The 20,000-nt window shown below is 31.4% G+C and overlaps 3 protein-coding genes across 9 annotated transcripts in view; 1 reads left to right on the top strand and 2 right to left on the bottom strand.

The window, feature by feature from the left end:
- Positions 1 to 6,337, bottom strand: part of LOC124427731 (integrator complex subunit 3) — a 10,623-nt gene extending 4,286 nt beyond the window's left edge. Inside the window, exons 1-10 of one of the 6 annotated variants that reach the window (XM_046971002.1) lie at positions 5,576 to 6,337; positions 4,550 to 5,148; positions 3,903 to 4,464; positions 3,608 to 3,803; positions 3,066 to 3,231; positions 2,425 to 2,973; positions 2,181 to 2,274; positions 1,735 to 2,102; positions 1,025 to 1,616; positions 1 to 882 (exon numbers count right to left, since the gene is read on the bottom strand). The exon at positions 1 to 882 is cut by the window's left edge and continues 4,286 nt beyond it. In XM_046971002.1, coding sequence (XP_046826958.1) covers positions 814 to 882; positions 1,025 to 1,616; positions 1,735 to 2,102; positions 2,181 to 2,274; positions 2,425 to 2,973; positions 3,066 to 3,231; positions 3,608 to 3,803; positions 3,903 to 4,464; positions 4,550 to 5,148; positions 5,576 to 5,650 — 3,270 coding nt within the window. In that variant the 5' untranslated portion in view covers positions 5,651 to 6,337 and the 3' untranslated portion in view covers positions 1 to 813. The remainder of the gene's footprint in view (positions 883 to 1,024; positions 1,617 to 1,734; positions 2,103 to 2,180; positions 2,275 to 2,424; positions 2,974 to 3,065; positions 3,232 to 3,607; positions 3,804 to 3,902; positions 4,465 to 4,549; positions 5,149 to 5,575) is intronic. The other 5 variants (XM_046971004.1, XM_046971003.1, XM_046971008.1 and 2 more) reach the window with 5 other exon arrangements.
- A 3,596-nt stretch (positions 6,338 to 9,933) lies between these two features.
- LOC124427739 (UPF0692 protein CG33108) lies at positions 9,934 to 12,959 on the bottom strand. 2 transcript variants are annotated; one of them, XM_046971037.1, is made up of 3 exons: positions 11,612 to 12,959; positions 11,191 to 11,523; positions 9,934 to 11,028 (listed from the first exon to the last, which is right to left on the bottom strand). In XM_046971037.1, exons 1-3 carry the CDS (start codon positions 11,824 to 11,826, stop codon positions 10,968 to 10,970), a joined length of 609 nt encoding a protein of 202 aa, XP_046826993.1. In that variant the 5' UTR covers positions 11,827 to 12,959; the 3' UTR covers positions 9,934 to 10,967. The 2 variants fall into 2 exon arrangements, with proteins under 2 accessions (XP_046826993.1, XP_046826991.1); XM_046971035.1 differs by having other exon boundaries at positions 9,934 to 11,048; positions 11,612 to 12,956.
- Positions 12,960 to 13,322: 363 nt separating this feature from the next.
- LOC124427737 (trafficking protein particle complex subunit 12) lies at positions 13,323 to 19,304 on the top strand. The gene has a single exon (XM_046971033.1). The coding sequence runs from the start codon at positions 14,023 to 14,025 to the stop codon at positions 15,592 to 15,594; it is 1,572 nt and encodes a 523-aa protein (XP_046826989.1). The 5' UTR covers positions 13,323 to 14,022; the 3' UTR covers positions 15,595 to 19,304.
- Positions 19,305 to 20,000: the final 696 nt, after the last annotated feature.

Raw genomic sequence — 20,000 nt, 5'->3', positions numbered from 1 at the left:
TTCAAAACGATTCTCTACTATATAAAGATATTTTCTGTTAAAATAATTTACGGCTGTGTCAAATATTTTAAATCAAGAAATAATTAATTGTCAATAATCTAAATCGACAAAATCAATATTTGTCAATAACAACTTGATCGGAGTATGATAATCGCATAATTAGTAAAAAAGATCATTGGTAAATATGTTAAGCACGACATAGGTGCTTGCACGCGCTGACTTTCTTTCCACATAAAAATACTATGTGGATCGATGCTTTTACAATTACAAATTTAACATGTTTATTGGAGTAAGACCGCATTGCTTTACCCCATTTTGTGTAATGGTGCCAGGTCAAAGTTATTCATTTAGAATTTTTCATTTGTACACAATTGAAAGTAATTTCTTTTTCGCAAAATTTTTTCGTCCGACAAACGATAGTCACGCCTCACCTCTAGTCGATAATAAATTTACTCGTCGATAAGTCGATATGATAAGAGTATTTTTACTTTTAGAAAACTAATCGAGGATACATACATATACATTTAACGATAATAACGAGAGTCTGGCACCACTACGATTTTTAGATTACGAAACGCGTAAGACTCGGGCCAACAACATCGTTTCGTACATCCATTATCCAACGTAGAATATATTTACAAGTCGCGCTAGATAAATCTACTATGTATATGTGTATATATATATATATACATATATATATATATGTATATATATATATATATATATATCGTATTATCTTACTATTCTTAAGGCTAATTTATCTTGCTGCACACACATGACGTGGTCCATGTGACATGTGAAGACACTGGGTGGTCAGTCGCTGTCCGAGCCCACTATAATCTTTTTTCTCTTTTTCGCTTGCTTTGGATTTACGATTTCCTCCTATATTAAAAAAAAAGAGACAAAGAAACAAAGTCAATCTCGATATAATCGACTTCTTTTTATCATAATAAACTTCGATAAACAACAGATCGGTTCTGATAATATGTAACTTAATTCCAAATTGTTTTCCTTTCAGACGTACTGGTGAAATGGTTACCTCGCTACTGGATGTACTGTCGAGGTGATACTGAATCTGTTTTTTCGAACTCGTCCTTTCCCTCGTATTAACTCCAACTTTCCTATTTCCCCCTTTGCCGCCGGCCCCACCGCCCCCACCCCCGCCCGAAGCTGCCGCGTGTTTTCTCGCCGAACTTGTTGGCGGCGGTGGTGGTGGTTCATTTTCTTCATTGACTTCCGCTAAAGCGAATAAATCACCGTAACTCTTCCTGAGAGAATCGCTACTGGCAGCTTGCGCTTGTTGCAACGCTCTCTGCATCCCTTCCATATGATACAATTGTAATTCCGTAGAAGATGTACAATGCTGACGCAACTGATCCAAATGTCCCAAAACCTGTTCGCCCGTCGGTGGTCCAGATTGTTGGTTGTGCTTTGCTCCAGAACGTTTCCGTTTATTTGGACTAGTTGCAGGATAGCGTGTACTTAAAAGATTTGCTAATAATTCTCCAAGTTTTTCCTCATAATCACGACACCAATAACGTAAAGCTGCGACTACGAACATATCACCATCCACATTTTGTCGAGCAAGTAGCTGTCGTAAAAGTTCCAGAGTAGGTCTGCGTATGGAAAAGAGAAAAGAAGAAAAAAGAAAAAAAAAAGAAAAGAAAAAGTATAACGACGATTTGTAAATATTTGATACGAATACACTTTTCGATCAATATATTGATTACTTACTTTTCTTGCTTAAGCATAAATAGTATCGACGTGAGTGCTTCTGCATGATCGCGGAATTGCAATTTCGGTAATACTGGCAACACATACTCAATGGGAAAATCATGAGCAAATATTAACTGCCAAAAACAGTACTGTTCGAAGGTTTCCCAATTTAAACTTGCTGTTAATAAAGAAGTGAAAGATTCTTTCTTTAACATTTTAAGGTGACCTTGCATTATCTGACAAACCAATTCCTGTAATTGACATGCATCAATAGTCGATACGACCAAATGCAAAAGTTGGACGTTTCCTAGGGCTACGTTTTGAAATCCAGTATATATGTCAGGCACCAAGTAACACAACATGAATATGTTGTCTTCGTGACATAACTGTAACATAATATATAATTACATTTAATATACTAATTATCGTACTATTAATATATTTTTTAATAACGTTGTGATTACTTTTAAATCAGCCACTAAACACGCATCTAATTTCTTTTCTCTCTGTGCACAAAAGTCCTTATAAACGGATGCTTTTACGTCGTTTAATACATTGCTGTAGAAAGAAAAAAAAAAAAAATATATATATATATATATATATATATATATATATATATATATATATATAAATATAAAACCAAAAACTATAATATACAATGACAAATATGATCCATTTTAATTCATATAAATAACAACTTTGACTAACCTTGGTTCCCCTTCCCTCTTTTCTTCCTCTCTACCCCATACTTTTAAAAAATATAGAAGTAGATATCCTATTTTTGGCTGAATAGAATACATTTCAGCGAGTACTCTAGCTAAAAGTTTTCTCCTATTGTCTTCTTCTTTACATAACTGATACTGATTTCGAAACATAACAAACAATGGCGTGCTTATACTATCAGTCAATGATTCCTCGTTTAAATTATCCGATGGAAATATCTGTGCTGTTATTTGTGTCGACAAAATGGTCGATAGACAAGACGCTAAACCTGGTACTGTTTCTGCATCTATCTCATCTTCCACGACCATTTGTACTATTCTCTCGACCGCTTGGCATCTGATTTCATTGTCACTTTCACTATGTAGGCTTCCAATGGCAGTTCTCAATTCTTCTGGTTCTAAAATAAGATTTAACTGAGACGTAATATCTTCCTTTTTTGCAACACAATTTGCATTCTTTTGTTCGTTCTTAAGTTTCACTGTAGCTAAGGGTACATCTTCCTCATCTTCCTCCTCTTCTACTTTCGTTACTATTCTACAAATATATATTGAAAATTATATACGAGAACAAATTGAAAATTACATGTGATTTATATATGTCTATATTGAAATTCAAATAAAACAAACCTGAGTGGCATTTCTTCTTCCTCGTCGCTGAATGCCGGTTCTGGATCTTGTCCCACATGATTATTTTCCACTGGTACACTCGTCGTATTTTCCAAGATAAGTCCTGAATTGAGATCCTTATTAAGATCTTCCATTTTACCTGAATATATCGGAACCTTATTGCCTGCTTAAGAACATCATGCAAGAACCAAAGTTAGTAAGCGTTGAATGTGCTGAAAGCTCAAAATGACAGTGATTCAGAACTAAAGCAGGAAAAAATAATAAGATACAAAGTTGTTAGTAAACGGTTTACAGAAAGAAAAAAAAAAAAAAAAAAGAAAAAAAAAGCATCACTTTTTTAATTAATACAATGATATATAAAACAATGTTAAAAAGCGTGATTAAAAACGTTATTAAGAAGGAAAGCAAAATGATATACAAAAATCTAAACTTACAATTTGAAATTGGATGGTACATATTATTACAAGCTTTTCTAGATTTAATATTCAGAAACAATCATGCAACAGATAGTTGATCAAGCAGAGAATATACATTACAATTACCTGGATCTGCATTAGGTGGTAAGCAGAATTCCTTAAAGGTTTCTCTAATTTTGCTCCTTAATTCTCTATCCAACTTAGGACTATCAAATAGCGGATAAAGACTAGGTAACACTCGTTTTTCTAAAATTTGTCTCAGAGATGAAAATATCCCATTTCTAACTTTTTCCGTCAATGCTGGATAAAAGTTTGGTATTATCTAAAAAAAAAAATAAAAAAAAATAAAAAACATTGATTTATTTATATAGAAAATTGGTATCGAACGACGATAAATGATAATGTTTGCAAATAAACTTACTCTGCATAAAAAATCTAAAAGCGTGGCAGTAACAGGTGGATGAGATCTCATTGAATTATGCATGACAAGAATTGCTGGTTCGATATTCATTATATTATCTTTCTCCGGCTCGAAGAATAGCCAATCGTAAAATAAAGCTAATTTGGCATTACTTGCAGCTACGGTCGAGGTGCAAGTGGTGAACAACCATCCTATCACCGCCCACCGTGGTATTATATCCGAGCATAATAATTCATTGGTTGGGTGTATAACACCGACGATAAAACGTATTAGATCACACCTCAATGATTGAGATTCGGGTGTTGCCAAATATTGTCTTTGAAACCAATCTTGATAACGCTTGTGATTTCCAAAACGAACTTGACTTGTTAAAAAAACCAATTTTCTTTCCATATCTGGGGTAAGCCTTGATTGAAGAAATCTTCGTGATGTCCTCGTTTGTAAAAGTTGAAGAATCCCATTGAAATTCGGTGATAGAGATTTTGGGCTTAATAATACGTCTTTCCAAAGTCCCTCAAATTCAGGTATCCTTGCAACATTTTGTAATAAGCGCACTAAATCCCTGCAAATATCATTATATACAATCAAATATTATAAGATTAATAAAATAAATATTAAAAGAAAATATACAATAAATAAGGATGTACCTTCCAATAACTAAACAGTCCACCATTCTTTCCCTCAAAAGGGATACTGTAAAAGTTACTTCTTTTTGTCGAAGACCAGTCAGATGAGGACCATTGTGATCTTCTATTAATCGTAAATATGTATAAACGATAGATGCTACCAAAAAAGGAAATTTGTCCAGCCATGGCCGATTTTCTTGAAATATATCCAAAAGGGCATCGACTAGGAACAGATTTCTTTGGGAGATATCTCCGCCAGCCGCGTGTCTCAATAAAGTTAAACAAAGATTATCAACATTAGCTACGCTAGTCCTTATCATTTCACGTAACAACCACAAAAGTTGACTTCGGGTAACGTCATTCAGTCTGAGGTACCTTTCCAGTACCAACTGATTAAGATGTCCCAACACAATCGCAAGACCATCTCTTGTTATAAGCGTTAAGTCTCTATAACTTTTTGAGGCATTCTGTGGATCCGTTAAAATAACAACCAATAATCCCAAGGAAACCTCTTCGTGCGTTTTGTCTTTGCACACTGCATTGTTCAGGGTATCATGTGCTTCCTTTTCAGACAGGCCTGTAGTCAGATTTTGGAGTACGCCATAGCATCTTTCAAATTTCTGTAATCAACAATTACACAAACCCATACACACATATGTATGTATGTGTATATATATATATTGTGTATATGTATATATATATATATATATCGTATGTACAATATATGATATCGAAATACATTGATATTGAAAATTTTAAATATTAATTCTTTTTGTTTTTTTTTACAATAGAAATTCGTACGACAAATGACATCAAAATCATAAACAGGAACGGAATCAATCGAGCAAAAATTATGAAGAACGAATTGTGAAGTAAAAGAACGAAGGACGAAGAAAGAAGCAGGGTTGAGATATTTGAAGATCCCGCTAAGACGCGTGGTTCGACATGTGGCGCCGCGCAGGCAGCGACGTGCGCGGCCGTCGCAACAATGGCGGAGCCCCTCGCACTCGATACGTATCCACTGACTATTTCAAATATTTATGTTACCTCCTCCAGGTCGTCCTTGTTCTCGATGCAGGTTGTACTGAGTAGCCGGGACGCGGGAGTTTTTGGCTGTTCCATCGTTGCTGGCTGATCCGCGCCAGATTCCGTAAAATGTCGTAAAAGGCCCTGTTGAGCCCTCAGCCCTCAGCCCTGTGCCCCTGGCCGCTTGTGCTCGCCTCTGTGCATCGTGATCGTCTCGCTGCTTGTTCCTTCTATCTCTATCTCTCTCTCTCTCTTTTTTCTTTCTGTCTCTTTCTCTCTCTCTCTCTCTATCTCTCTCTCTCTCTCTCTCTCGTACTCGCTCCCTCACTCTCTCCGCTTCACCCCCTCTCTATCCGTCGCGCGGTCTCGCTACTCTGTTTATTCCTCGGACCTCCCCGACTCCGTCAATCGTTCAGATGCGATTGCGCATTGATACATGCGCCTCACAGTTCCTCGGCCTCGCTTCGTGACGCGGTGCCTTCTCATCCCCACCATCGTGCCACGGCTCGACCAATAGCAGAACACCGACCTGCAAGCACCGGTGCGCGGCGCTATGAGACGAGAGAGGAGAAAAGTAGTGCGCCTCACCAGGATCGTGAAATCCGGTGCCCGTTGTTTGTAAGTCAAAATCTTCGTTTTTGCGCGCGGATAAACATTTCTTCGATTTTCGCTAACGTACTACTTTCCCGCCTCTTAACTGCCTATCATTAACGCGACACGCTTTTCAAAAGATTTTTTTTCTTTTCTTCTTCCTTGTTTTCGTCTGTCTTTCTCTCTCTCTCTCTCTCTCCTTTTCATATATATATATATATATATATATATATATATCATTTTATTTTTTAATTATGGCGATTTTTAATTACATTTTGTATTAATTGATTTCTAATCGACAACAATTTTATTAAAAAATATATTAAAACGATTGTTTTAATTTATGACGTTAATTACTTATTATCTTTATTATCTATTCATTCTTTTTGGATTGCACGCATTAATTTACTTCCAAAAAGGTGAATTAAGATGATTCACAAGCTGAGGTGATTCAAGCGTGAATGACTCTCCTCGACTCTGCCAAGGAGTATCGAGAAAAAGAAATATCAAGGTAAAATGTGTCTATTTGTCAGAATTTAATTCCACGCAAACTGATACGTCCCTGGGATCGTGAAATGACGCATGCGCATAACGAAACGCGTAGTAAATAAGTGGGGATAACGAACAGCGGGTCTAATCACATCAAGTCACTCGCTTCAAGCAGTCGTAAACGACGAGAGAGAGAGAAATGACATACGTCATATTACTGACAGACGAGATATTATTTTTCAAGGAATAGATCGTTCATTCATCGTATTAATTATTTCTATTGATATATTTTGTGTCTTTCGAAGGTTTTCATGAGTTTATTAAAAAGCTTAATAAACTAAAATTCATAAGATATGGACATTTATTATTATATTCGAACAAAAGTCATTTTGTTGCTGTTGAAAATATCGTTATAACGACGTAAGAATAAAATATATATTCTCAAGAGAAAAACTTTAACGAAATAAAGAGTGTGTCTATCGTTATGAATGAATTAATCGGATCTTAAGAGCGTATATATATATTAATAATTATATTTCAGTGGAAATGTAATAAACGATAGATAGAATATGGTACACATTTACAACGTTATGAAAGAAAATATTTTAACGTAAGATCCAATACGTTCTTTATTAGTTTTAACGTTAACGACATCATAAATTACGATAATTGAAAATAGGCAGAAAATTAAAGATATTGATGGACGATAATGATAAGGCAATAAAAGATATTGTTGAAAGAGTACTATGAAGAAAATATTGTATAGACGGTATAAATTACAATGTTTAATATAACGTAAGTGGCAGCAGGTCAGCCGTATAGCCGCGAGAGGTCAGCGTGCGTGTGTAGAACAACGCAGCAATGTGCATAATGGGTATGGCTGATTCCTTGGCCACGTGTACACAGCGTAAATTCAAAGCTATGATATAATACATACGATAAAAATATTAAAAGAATATTAAAGTATATATATATATATATATATATCTACAATGTTTCATTGATATTTTTATCGTGTGCAGAAAGATAAATCGAATCACCAAATTATTTGTTATCGTAAAAATATCTAAACTATCATCTTAACAAATAGTTGCGGCATATTTTTTCAAAGTTAAATGAAACATTTTTATTATTCCCTTTTAACACAAACAATTTTATCGTATAATTTAGAGATTATAGAAATTCAAATTAATTGGATTTTAACGTTGGTATAAATCGCGTGACAGAGAATATTCAATATATTTATTTACAAGAAATGTCAAACTTCAAAATATACGAGAAAGATATTAAAATCTTGGATAACACATTTTTATCACGTTAGTTAAAAATTAATAAATTTTCGATAATAAAATAGATGTATCGATATATATATATATATATATATATATATATATATATATATAAAACATATATATATATATATATGAAATATTTATGCTGTTTATCCTAGGTCAAGCAAACGAGGCGCGTTATCTATAAGAGACTAACTTAAGAATTTAATTCCGTGTTAAAGAAAGAGAAGATTTATATTTAGCTTTACTAAACGTAAGAAAACGTATTGAGAAGATACGATGATTGCTAGCTTAGCGTTCCTATTTAATCGTAATGTACGAATATTGATACTTATGCTTAATTGAAATTTGGAAACGTTTAATGATCTTAAATGTACAAAATTAGTTTTATATATTATGAAACAACAACAAAAAAGTTATTAGAACGAACGAGCTTGTAATAAATTGTCGTTTAAAGATAAGTGATATGTTAAGAACAAGAAAAACTTAAAGTAATTGGGAGCAGGGTCAGGTTATTGGAGAAATTGTATCGTCGTGTTTATACTTGGATAAAAACACTGGTAAAACGAGAGATACGGCACAATTGTTTCTGATTAAAGTCAAACTATAATTGCAAGTTGAAGAATTCCAATGAAATGCATAAAGAAAAAAAAAAAAAAAAAAAAAAAAAAGAAAGAAAAAGAAAAACAAGAAATAACATAATTATCGTCGTCATCGACATTAAAAACGGCCACGTAATAAAACCAGCAGTTAGAATCAATCGTTAAATACAAAATTTATTAACTATTATTTTTTTAATTATTATTTTATATTGTCGTCGATCATATATATATATCATATATGATCGACGATATATATATATATATGATCGACGATATTTATATATATATATATATATATCGGATATATGTATGTCAAATTTTTTCTTCGAACTCTGATCCGATCAAAAAAATTTTTTTTTTCTCTTTGTTACGTAATTATATTTATTTTATAAGAAAGGAAAAGTAAAGAAGAAGAAGAAAAAGAAAAGAAAAAAACGAAGTACGTAACGTAAGTAGTAGGTCAGGCATATAGCCGCAAGAGGTCAGTGTATGTGTAAAGATACGAACAATGCAGTGATGTGCGTATATAATAAGTATAACTTAAGTATGGTTGAATTTTTCGCCACGTGTGTAGTGCATAATTCAAAAGTTATAATGTAATAAATGTTATAGATAATTATATATATCTTTTTGTAACTTTTTATTCAATATGCCACTGGCTAGTTTTCTTTCTTTTCTCTTTTTTTTTTTTTTATTATTATTATTATTATTATTATTATTATTATTATTATTATTATCATAAAAATAGATCAATATGCGAAGAAAAAAAATTGCGTACTGTTACAATGTACTCTCGAAAATGAGATTTGTCAATGGTTTTTTTCTTTTTCTTTTTTCTTTTTTTTCTTGTTTTTGTTTTTTAAAAGACAATTAAAATTGTTAATAAAAGAGAAACGCCTTAAACAGTGATTCATCAGTGCATTCCATGAATTTTTATGTGCGAGTAAAGTATTCGTTAAGATATAAAGACAATCGGCTTTGATATTGGTTAAATTGAAATGAAACAACTAATGCAACAGCTTACAAATTGGAGATTACTGAAATGGAATGGATGGATATGGGAAACATGATACAAGTTTTATGGCACTCTTTTAAGTAATAATTACTATTTTATACAATGGATTAAAGTCGACTTAATCGATAGTGAAAGGGTGATTATTAAACTTGCTATTAATGACCTCTTGCATAAAGATGATTTACGCTATAAGAATTTTTATATCAGTAAATATATTTCTTTAATAAAAATAAAATCTTTTCTAAAAGAATGAAAATAAATTTTCGTGACGTGTGATATTTGCCGACAGCGATCGTTTGATAAATTTAAAATATAAATTTCTTTGTATATTATGAAAAAATTAAATGGCAAATAAAATATATATTGTGATATATACATATATATAGATTGTAATGTATAATAATGATTAATTTATTGTTTGTAAATAATTTTACTCGATACATGCAGGTTTTTGTTCCATAAATAAATTCAATTGTTGACACGTGAAGAATATTTTAGAGATAATCTTTCTACATTTATGTACGTTACACAATATACTTAAACTGGTATGGCTAGTATTAAGTTTTATCGCAATTCATATGCATTTGTAATATAATAATGTATTTCTTTATTAATTGTGCAAACATAAAACAAAAATCATAATAACTATCCTTCAAGGCCCTGCAAGTTGTCATTAAATAAATATACTTAAATATTTTGATATTGGCTAGTATTGATTTGAATAACTCCTAACTAATACGTTTAGATCAATGCATGGGCGGACAATTACATGCGTCCGTTTCTCATTTTGCGTAATACACGCATATCACATCGTTTGATGTTCATCAATGCATTTAAATTCTTTCTCATTTTTTTCCTCACCGAGACCTTAATGTATAACAAAACATACGTTCTACCTGACTCATATACATGTAAGTTGCATCGACATAATAATTATTTACATGTCATAATGGAGCGAAATAAGAGCAAATAATTTATGATTGCACTTACTACGAAATTGGAGAAGTGTTATTTCGTTCTCGATTGTTTTTTCTTTTTTTTTTTTTTTTTTTATAATTTTTTTATTATTATTATTTTTTTTTCTTTTTTCCTTTTCTTTTCTTTGCATTTGGCAAATCGCAATGCATAATTTGAGTATACGTAAGTCGAAGCATTATGTTTTACAAAGAACTATAGTCACTTTTGTAATAGCTTTTTAAATCTTACTTTCCGAATATTAACCGCGTAACGTGGATATAGTAACATTGTATTAATGATTCCCATTTTTACTGATATTAATTTCCTACAACTCTTGTACATCATCTTATATGTATGGATGCAATGCCAATGCTCTCCCACGTAATCCTCTTTGCCCACCAACACCACCCTTTGGTATAACATAACCACCTGCATGTCTCGCAGTTCCTTCCTCTTCTAAATTACCATTACTTTCTATTAAGTCGCGTAGTGGCCAACAAGCCAAATGACGTGATTTTCCATGACGTGCTAAAACATGATACCCTTGCCTGAAAAATATTATATATATATATATATATATATATATATATGTATATACACAAATTAATAAAATAAATAATTACTAATAAATTCAAAATTTGTTAAGCCAACAATTACAATTATTAAACTCCAATTATGTTTAGTTATTACCTTGACGATATAAGTCCTACAAGTAATGCCCAATGAGCTTTATGACCTCTTTTCAAGCAAGGAGCATGATTAAAATCTGAATCGTATGGAATAAGAACCATTGCTCCATGGGCAAGAGCATGAGTTAAAGTATCTGGACATTGTTGCAAATCAACTAAAATGTCTGGTCTATGATCAGGCAAATATTCAGCAGCCAATGTACCCATAAAATCAACACTGTATACTTCTCCATGCTGGGTAAAACCTCTTACCCTAGCTTCTGCTAGCAATTGACTAACAGAAACAGGTTTTGTATATTCTTGAGACGCCATTGCAAGGGCTACCAAACCGCATCTAATCACATTGAAAAGCATAATTTGTAATACGTATAAAATTAATACGAATAATATTAATGGTGTCTTCAAAATGATATTGGACTTACTGTGGTCCATCTTGGAGAATCGGTTCGACTTGACAAAAATAAGTCACTTCTGCATCCTTCAATTCGTTTCTTGCAATTAATTTTTCAATTTCTGCCTCTGCAGACGTAAGTGTGATTTTAGCCCAAGGGGGCAAAGAGTCAGGGTCGCTCACCTCTGTTTTTTCGCACATAGGTGCCTCTGTCAAAGTTGATAAAGGCGGAGGTGGTGCTGGCATCTCTCAGCGATAAATCACTTATAAATAATTGTTTTTCTTGATCAAGGGAATCAAGTACTTGAAAATACTAATAATGATGCTCTAACAATGCTCCAAATAACATGTATTCGATATAAAAATTGCAAGTTATAAAGTTCTATTGCTTCGGTAACATACATTATGCTTAAAAATAGCACAAGTCATGGTTATGATCAATTTAAAAGAAAAAAAAAATTCCTAAAATCACGTCAAAGAGATAATTTTCTGTTACCTTAGATTGTTAAAAATATTTTAATATAATAACAGAAGTGTAATTCCAATCTAAAAATATCACGAAATTTGACAAACAAGGTTTGCAGTCGAACGAGACAATCATTTAACGAAAACCGTAACAGAAGATATTTATATAAAAATATTTGAAATCACTTATTTAACCTTGAGGCAAAGATCTAAACTATTAATTTTGAATGATCAACTTGCAGAAAACGAGACCTGTTGTAAAATTCACGATACATCTTTCGAATCAATCTATTACCTATAATATATTGAAATTTGATCTTTGTTAATACATTAAGATCTACGTCTATTGTATAGCTTCCAGGTACATGATCTCACATTTTGTAGGTATGAAAAGAGAACATAAAACTCTTACGATTTCTAATGGCAGCACACTGCATATTTGACAACGAATGAATCAGTAATCAATCATCTCCGTAAGTGCACGCAATTGCGTATTACATATAATCATTACAATTTCATGTGAGAACCGAGTCGACAATTCGAGTTGAATTTCGATCTAAATCGAAAATGAATAATTTGATATTCCTTTTTTGTCCGTTGTCTAAGGGCAAAATTAAAAAAAAAAAAAAACAAGCTTATTAGTGTAATACGATTTTGACGTTCATATCCCTCCTTCTTCGTTCCGTGAATAATGCACATTCATTATGTAATTTTCGAAGAAAACAAAAATATTAATGGACGAAGACAACGATTCGTGACTTTTACGAAGTATCCATAAAAAACATTTTGTGATAAACGAAGCCGCATTAAATCGCCCAAATAAAATTACTTTGCTTCGACGACTTCTTAAACTGGCATGAGTAGGCACGAGTAGTACTGCGCCTCACGTCAAATCGAGACAATGCATTACATGGATGGCCGCAGGCAATGACGTATTTTCAATAACCAATCAGAGATACAGAATGCTAGAGAATAACATGTCTGCCTTCTCATATGGCACGTTCATAGGGATAATAATAATATTAACTGTAATAATATTTTTCTTTCTTACACGAAAGTATAAAACGATTAATTATGTAAATTAAATTTAAATGAGTATTAAAATATTAGGAACAATATTATATATATATATATGTGTATGTATATTTTCAACAATAATGTTATATATATATGTACCTTCTATAAAAGAAGAAATATCCCTAATATTATACTTGGATATACAATTGTGATCATTAATGGCGGTAGTAAGGAAATCCTTTGTTTCTTACTTAAATCATATATATTTTTTGTTTTTGTATTACAATAAAGTGTCGTCGTATGACAATGATATTTGTCAAAATATGACAAACCAATGATATTTATCTAGACGTAAGTAATAAGCCAATAATGAGACAGATTTTCTCGTCATATTGTTATTTATTTATATAACAAATTATAAATAATAAAGTCCGAAGACGTTCTTTATGTGAGAATTAAACGATTAATATAAACATTATTGAGATATATTGATATATAGATTATGAATTTGTATTGTATTGTGGTTATTTGTGACGAAATATTAATTGGAATTTGGACAAATGAAAGCGGGAACGTTTGAATCAAATTTCGGATGAGTTAGTGGAGAAATTTTTGACTTTAAGGTTGGTAGTTCTGATTGGTATTATTATATGTCAATCTTTGTCGTCGATATGTAATTTTTAGAAGAAATAAAATAGAGTTTATTTATTATCATTTTGATTTAATGTTAATAGAATTTTTCATTAAATATTTAATGAATATATTCTTTCGTGTAAATGCAACTACAGCGGCTCTCTCGTCTATATTAAAATTAACAATACAGTAAGGATCGAATATTTTGCAAAGTAGATATGAAATAATTGCCTGATTAATTTTACGCGAACGAGTTCTTACGAAGTTTATATTATTTAATATTCTTATATCACTGGCAATATTACAATTAATCGTTGTTTAAAGAAAATGGCCGAGAGTAATAACAAAATGTCAAAGGATGTTTCCTCTGTGTCAGAAGATACCGATGAAAAGACGACAGATATTAGTCGTTACTTTAATAATGCACCACGTACGATTTTTGACGATATCGTGGCACCGAATGAACAAAACTATTTTAATACTGTATCAGACTCTGAGGATGTTTCAAGGTTTAATTCACTTTTAAATTGTGCAACGAATGATTTGTTTTCTGTAGATACTTTATTAGATAATGATCGAATCTCAGATCATACGACGCACAATAATTTACATAGAGATACTTGGATACCATCGGAACGTACTCGTAAAATTTTACGATCCATTGCTACATCCACAGTAGGAACTACTTTTCTCGAGAGAGACAATTTAACAATGCCAGGATTGGCGTTGCAAGGAGATATGCCTGATTTAATAAAAACTGCTGTCACCCATTTTCTTGGGGAAGATGAAGAGATGCAAAGAAATGTACTTACCGCCTCAGATGTCACACAAGACGAACGTGGACTGAGAAAATTAATACAAACTGGTTGTTATAGAGCTGCCATTAATTTGTCTGGAAGACTTATTTCCATCTATGCTCAAGGTTATGGAAAAATAAATCAATCAAGTAAACATACTCCACATTCTTTATATTTATGGTATACGAGACTTTCCTTATTAGCAAAGTTAAAACAAAACGAATTATTAGAAAAAGAATCTAAGCCATTTGGTGATTTGGACAAGCCAGACATGTATTTTACATTTTATCCAGAATTATATGGTACTAAACCAGGTTCCATGGCTTCATTTGCCTTTAGATTACTTTTAGCAGAAGTCCCGTATTATTATGGGAAACCAAAGGAAGCATTAGATAAACTACACAAAGTTTTAAGCGTTGTCAATGAAATTTTGTCAAATTTACAAGCTGACCTTATCAGGGAAGCTAATGATACCAATGTTACTAATACAGAACAGCAAGATGCTATTAAATTATGGTCACGCAGAAAATCAAGAGTATTAATATCTATCATTAACTGTGCAGTTGGAATGAAAAATTACATTTTGGCAGTAGATATATTAGAAGAATTAAGCAAATCTCATGATTGGACGACAGAGCAATTACAAATATTTCGATCTAGCATAGGAAGAATATATTTGTTTCTTGGGGATGTCTCTACAGCTGAGATATTATTAAATAATAGAATTATTCAGACAACTACAACTACTGTTAGAGAATTGGTAGATAGAGGTTTAATAGCAGTCGCAAAAAATTCATTTCAAGAAGCATTTAATTATTTTCAAACTGCATCTACTATGGATCCCTCTAATGTTATGCTGATAAATAATATGGCTGTTTGTCTTCTATATACTGGTCAGCTTAAAGCTGCTGTACATTTGTATGAAAATGCAGTGGCAAGAAATCCTATGAAAAGCTTACAAGAACCAATTTTGTTGAATATGTGTACTTCCTACGAGTTACATACAAATCATTGTAAACAGACCAAATTACATTTACTTCGACAGCTAAATAAATATAAAGGAGACGCTATTGATATCCAGTGTTTAAAACTTGGTATGTAGTTAATACGAAAGAAGAAGTTTCTTATGAAAATTTAATTAGCATAAAATGGCAACCAACGAGATATTTAATATAAAACAGTATGTATATATATACACTGTATATTTTAGAATAACTCTATCTCCTGGACAAATTGTCTTGGAAAAATAAACATTGTTTCACAAGATCATAATGTGGTCGTGAATATAATACATTAAGTTTAATTTTAAATAGACATTAAAAATGTCTTATCAATTGTACAGAAACGTATATGAGAATAAAATCTAATAGTTATTTGAAGCTCATGAATATAACATCATAGAGGAAGAGATGTATCAAAAAATAAGAAATTCTACATTAGCGTCAAAGTAAAATAGCTTTTATTACATCGGGAAACGAAGACATTTTAACGAACGATCAACAAGTGCTAAATTTCATCCTTCTTTCTCTCTTTTTCTCTTTCTATATCAAATCCTTCCTTCGATTCCTGTATTATTTTTTTTTTCTTATCATCTATTCTGCCATTATTTCCTTCTCTATCTCTCTCTCTCTCTCTCTCTCTCTCTCTCTCTCTCTCTCTCACTCTCACTCTCACTCTCACTCTCACTCTCTCACTCTTTCTCTCTATCTATTACTCTTACCAATCCTTTTCCTAACAGTTAATTACGAATTCTTCCTACTCATTATTTATATATATCATTATTTTTTTTTTCATTTTTTTTTCTTTTCCTTTTTTTTTTTTTTTTTTTTTTTTTTTATTGACTTATCCAAAAGCGTGTTGTAACGTTTACTGAAAATATATACTACGTAAGAATAGGAATACGTCTTGAATTTCGTTCATTTTCATTCATTTTACGATTATCGTGCGTTACTGTTAAGCATATACTCTATATCTTTTTCTTTTCTTTCTCTCCACATCTCTTTCTCTCTCTCTCTCTCTCTCTCTCTCTTTCTCTCTCTCTCTCTCTCATCCTCACCTTTCTTTGCCTCTTCTCTCTCCCTCCCTCCCTTCCTTTCACCCTTCCTTTCACCCTCTTTCACCCTCTCAATTTCTCTCTCTCTCTCTCTCTCTTTCTCTCTCTCTCTCTCTCTCACCCTCTCTCTCTGTCTCTCTCTCTTTCTCCCTCAGACGCGTACATACATACAACATATACTCAGGCGCAAATGTGAATAACACCTTGCGCGATCGCGTTACATTATAGCACATGTTTGATCGAATTTCAAAACTGCATTCTCTCCCTGCAGAAAAAAAGGCACGAACTGGCGGAAAGGTCGGCCTAACTTTATAATATTTCATTTATTTATTATGGATGGAACTTCGTCACAATACATTATTCTTTTCCCTTTTCTTATATTTTCCATTTCTTTTTTATTCTTTCTTATTTCCCCTTTCGATCATTATCTTAATTCCGCAGTAACACACGAAAGATCTTTGGAGATGAAGTCCACAGATCAATGTTATGCAAGCCAGCGACGTAGTGTATAGGAGGTGCCTCATCGATTGTAATTATAATAATCATTTTAAATGATCAATAATAATACACGATCGTAATCGTAGAAAAATTTCGTCTTTTTTCTATTTCTTTTTTTTTTTTTTGTTTTTCGTCTGATAATACTGAATACCATGTTCGTTTATCATAATTCCTTTGTTTTTTTCTTTTTTTTTTTCGTTTAAATCAAAAAGCAGTATCAATGGAAATAATTCGATATTTCTGGTACAATGATTTATCAAAATATTTTTTTATCCAGCTAATCATATTTTCTCTCTCTCTCTCTCTCTCTCTCTCTCTCTTTCTCTCTTACGATTACCGTAATTGACTAAAGAGAATGCCAAAGGAGATAATTGCTTAAGTATATATAAATATATGTATATACGTGTATATATATATATATATATATATATATATATATATATATATATATATATGTATGTGTATATAAAGATTTCATTGAAACGTTTAACAAATTACATTGTTCTGCGGCATTCTTGAGGTACATGGAGTATACAAAATGAATATATCTGTATAACTCGTAGATTCATTGTCAGAAATATGTATGTACATACATACATACATATATACATACATAATATAATAGGCTTTTATAATATAAAAAAACTATAATAAATGCACATTTTAATTGTTGCGATAGGAAAATATAAGGAATTAATATTTGAGATCAAAATATAATTACTCATATAGTTCAAAATTTCAATTGCAATTCTCGCTATTGATTTAAATACGAATCATTAAGAAAAGATTAGATTTACGATAGAATACACTCTTTTTATGTAAAAATTTCTAATGGAATGCAATAATATATTATATATAATATTATATGTTCAATTATATTTTAATTTAATCTTTGGCGAAAATATAGAAAGGAAATGTCGATCGGGTTTATTCACGAATGGAAAGAAATTTTTTATCAATTTTGACAAAATATCAAGGAAAAAGTTTTCGAAAGAAAAACAAGATATTAAGCATGTATCTATGTACATACATAAATAAATTACAAATATATGTATGTGTGTACACCTTAGGAAATCGATTTAGAAATATAACAAATCGTTACTTAAAATTCCATGGGATTCTCTTTCTCTCTTTCACTTACTCACTCACTCACTCATTCAATCTCTCTCTCTCTCTCTCTCACTCTCACTCTCACTCTTTCTCTCTCTCTCTCTCTTTTGATTGAATCTTATTACATATCGTAAATATAAAAATTGCCCGATCGAGAATCAATGGAGTTAGCCTTTGGCCTTACGTTTCGATTTGTTCTATTTCTAATGAATAAATGTTCTTCGACGTAAATTTTTCTTTAATTAGTCAACTTAAATCGAAGAGAATAAATGCACGTTATGGCATCTTTAAAAGCTAATGATGAACGTATGAAAAAAAAAAGAAGAACAAACAAAAAATTACATACCAAGTGCGAAATTTTCTTTTTTCCATTATATGGCGCAATTGTAAATAGTTATAAATTATAAAAAAAAAAAAGAGTAATTCGAAGTTGGCACTGCCGACACTACGTTGCTAAGACCTTTTTATCTTTTTCACTTTTCATTAATCTTTTTCAAGTACGCGCTGCATATTACATATCACCATAATAATAACATCCACGTCGCTATTTTTCTTGTCGATTAAATGTAATGATGTATATAATATATATATATACTATATATTTACGTACCAATTTTTAGTAAATTTATTTCTTTTATTCCTAAGACGTATGTATTATCCCTACTATGGTGTAATGCTTACGCTTTCTAATAATCTAGAAGAAACGGTACATTATTGTCTGCGGTGGTTTTCTTTTTTTTTTTTTTTTCTTTCTTTCTTTCCCCGATTATTTCTCATATATACAATTTATTTATATCTTTTTTTTTTTGGTACTTGCTTACGTAACATAGTCATGGAAAGCTCAATGGTATAACCACTGGTATTCATCGAGTACAATTTAATGCGAAGGATCGTAGTTACTCCGCGATACTCCTGAGGATCTTATAATCACAATTGATTCTGTCGCCGTAACAAAACGTTTCGTATAAATTACATATTTTTTTAAAAAAATATCACCGATCTCCTGTCGCACATTATACGCATGTATTATTTTGCCATGTACACATTATATGGGGAAAGTAATTTAAAAAAAAAATAAAAAAAGAAAAAAAAAAAGAAAAAAGAAAAGAAAAGAAAAGAGAAAATATACGAAAGGAAAAAAAGAACAAAAATGAAGATCAAAAATTAGAAAAAAAAGAAAAAAGAAGAAAACAAGAGAAACAAAAGATAAAATTGATTCGAAGGACTATTACATTATATCGCGATATTATTTATTTGAAAGCTGTCGTAATGTTTTTTTTTTCATTTTCTTTTTTTTTTTTTTTTTTTTTTTTTTTTTTTTTAAGGAGAATCATGGAAGCAACCGTTCGGCCTTCGGTTAAGAAGATTTCGTTTTTTATATTCGAATTATTATCTTCTATATAGTACGTTATTAATCGCCTTCGACAGTTAGGCAAGCTCGGTCGTTCACGCAAGGCATCGTATGGTGCTTATTAAATCGTTGCTTCAACAATCGTTAACAATTTTCTTATCTCTTTTCTCCGCTCTTGTCTTCTCTTTCTTTTCTTTTTTTCTTTTTTATTTATTTATTTATTTATTTATTTATTTATTTATTTATTTATTTATTTATTTTTCTCTTTTCGATTCTATTTTTGCTCTTTTATTCTCCCTTTCTTTTTTCTTTCTTTCTTTCTTTCTTTCTTTCTTTTTCTTTTCTTCTTTTTTTTTTCTTTTTTATAGGATTACATAATTTTAGATTTAAGGAATAACGGAGCTTCATTCCGATTCATCAAAGCGACCTAGCAGCTTGCACCGATCGATACACTCTATCTAATTTTAATTATTTTAATGTACATATAATTTTTTGG

This window comes from Vespa crabro, chromosome 10 (genome assembly GCF_910589235.1).
Source record: "Vespa crabro chromosome 10, iyVesCrab1.2, whole genome shotgun sequence".
NCBI classification, from domain to species: Eukaryota; Metazoa; Arthropoda; class Insecta; order Hymenoptera; family Vespidae; genus Vespa; species Vespa crabro.
The sequence above is the reverse complement of the archived record's forward strand: the minus strand, read 5'-3'. Positions and strand labels throughout refer to the sequence as shown.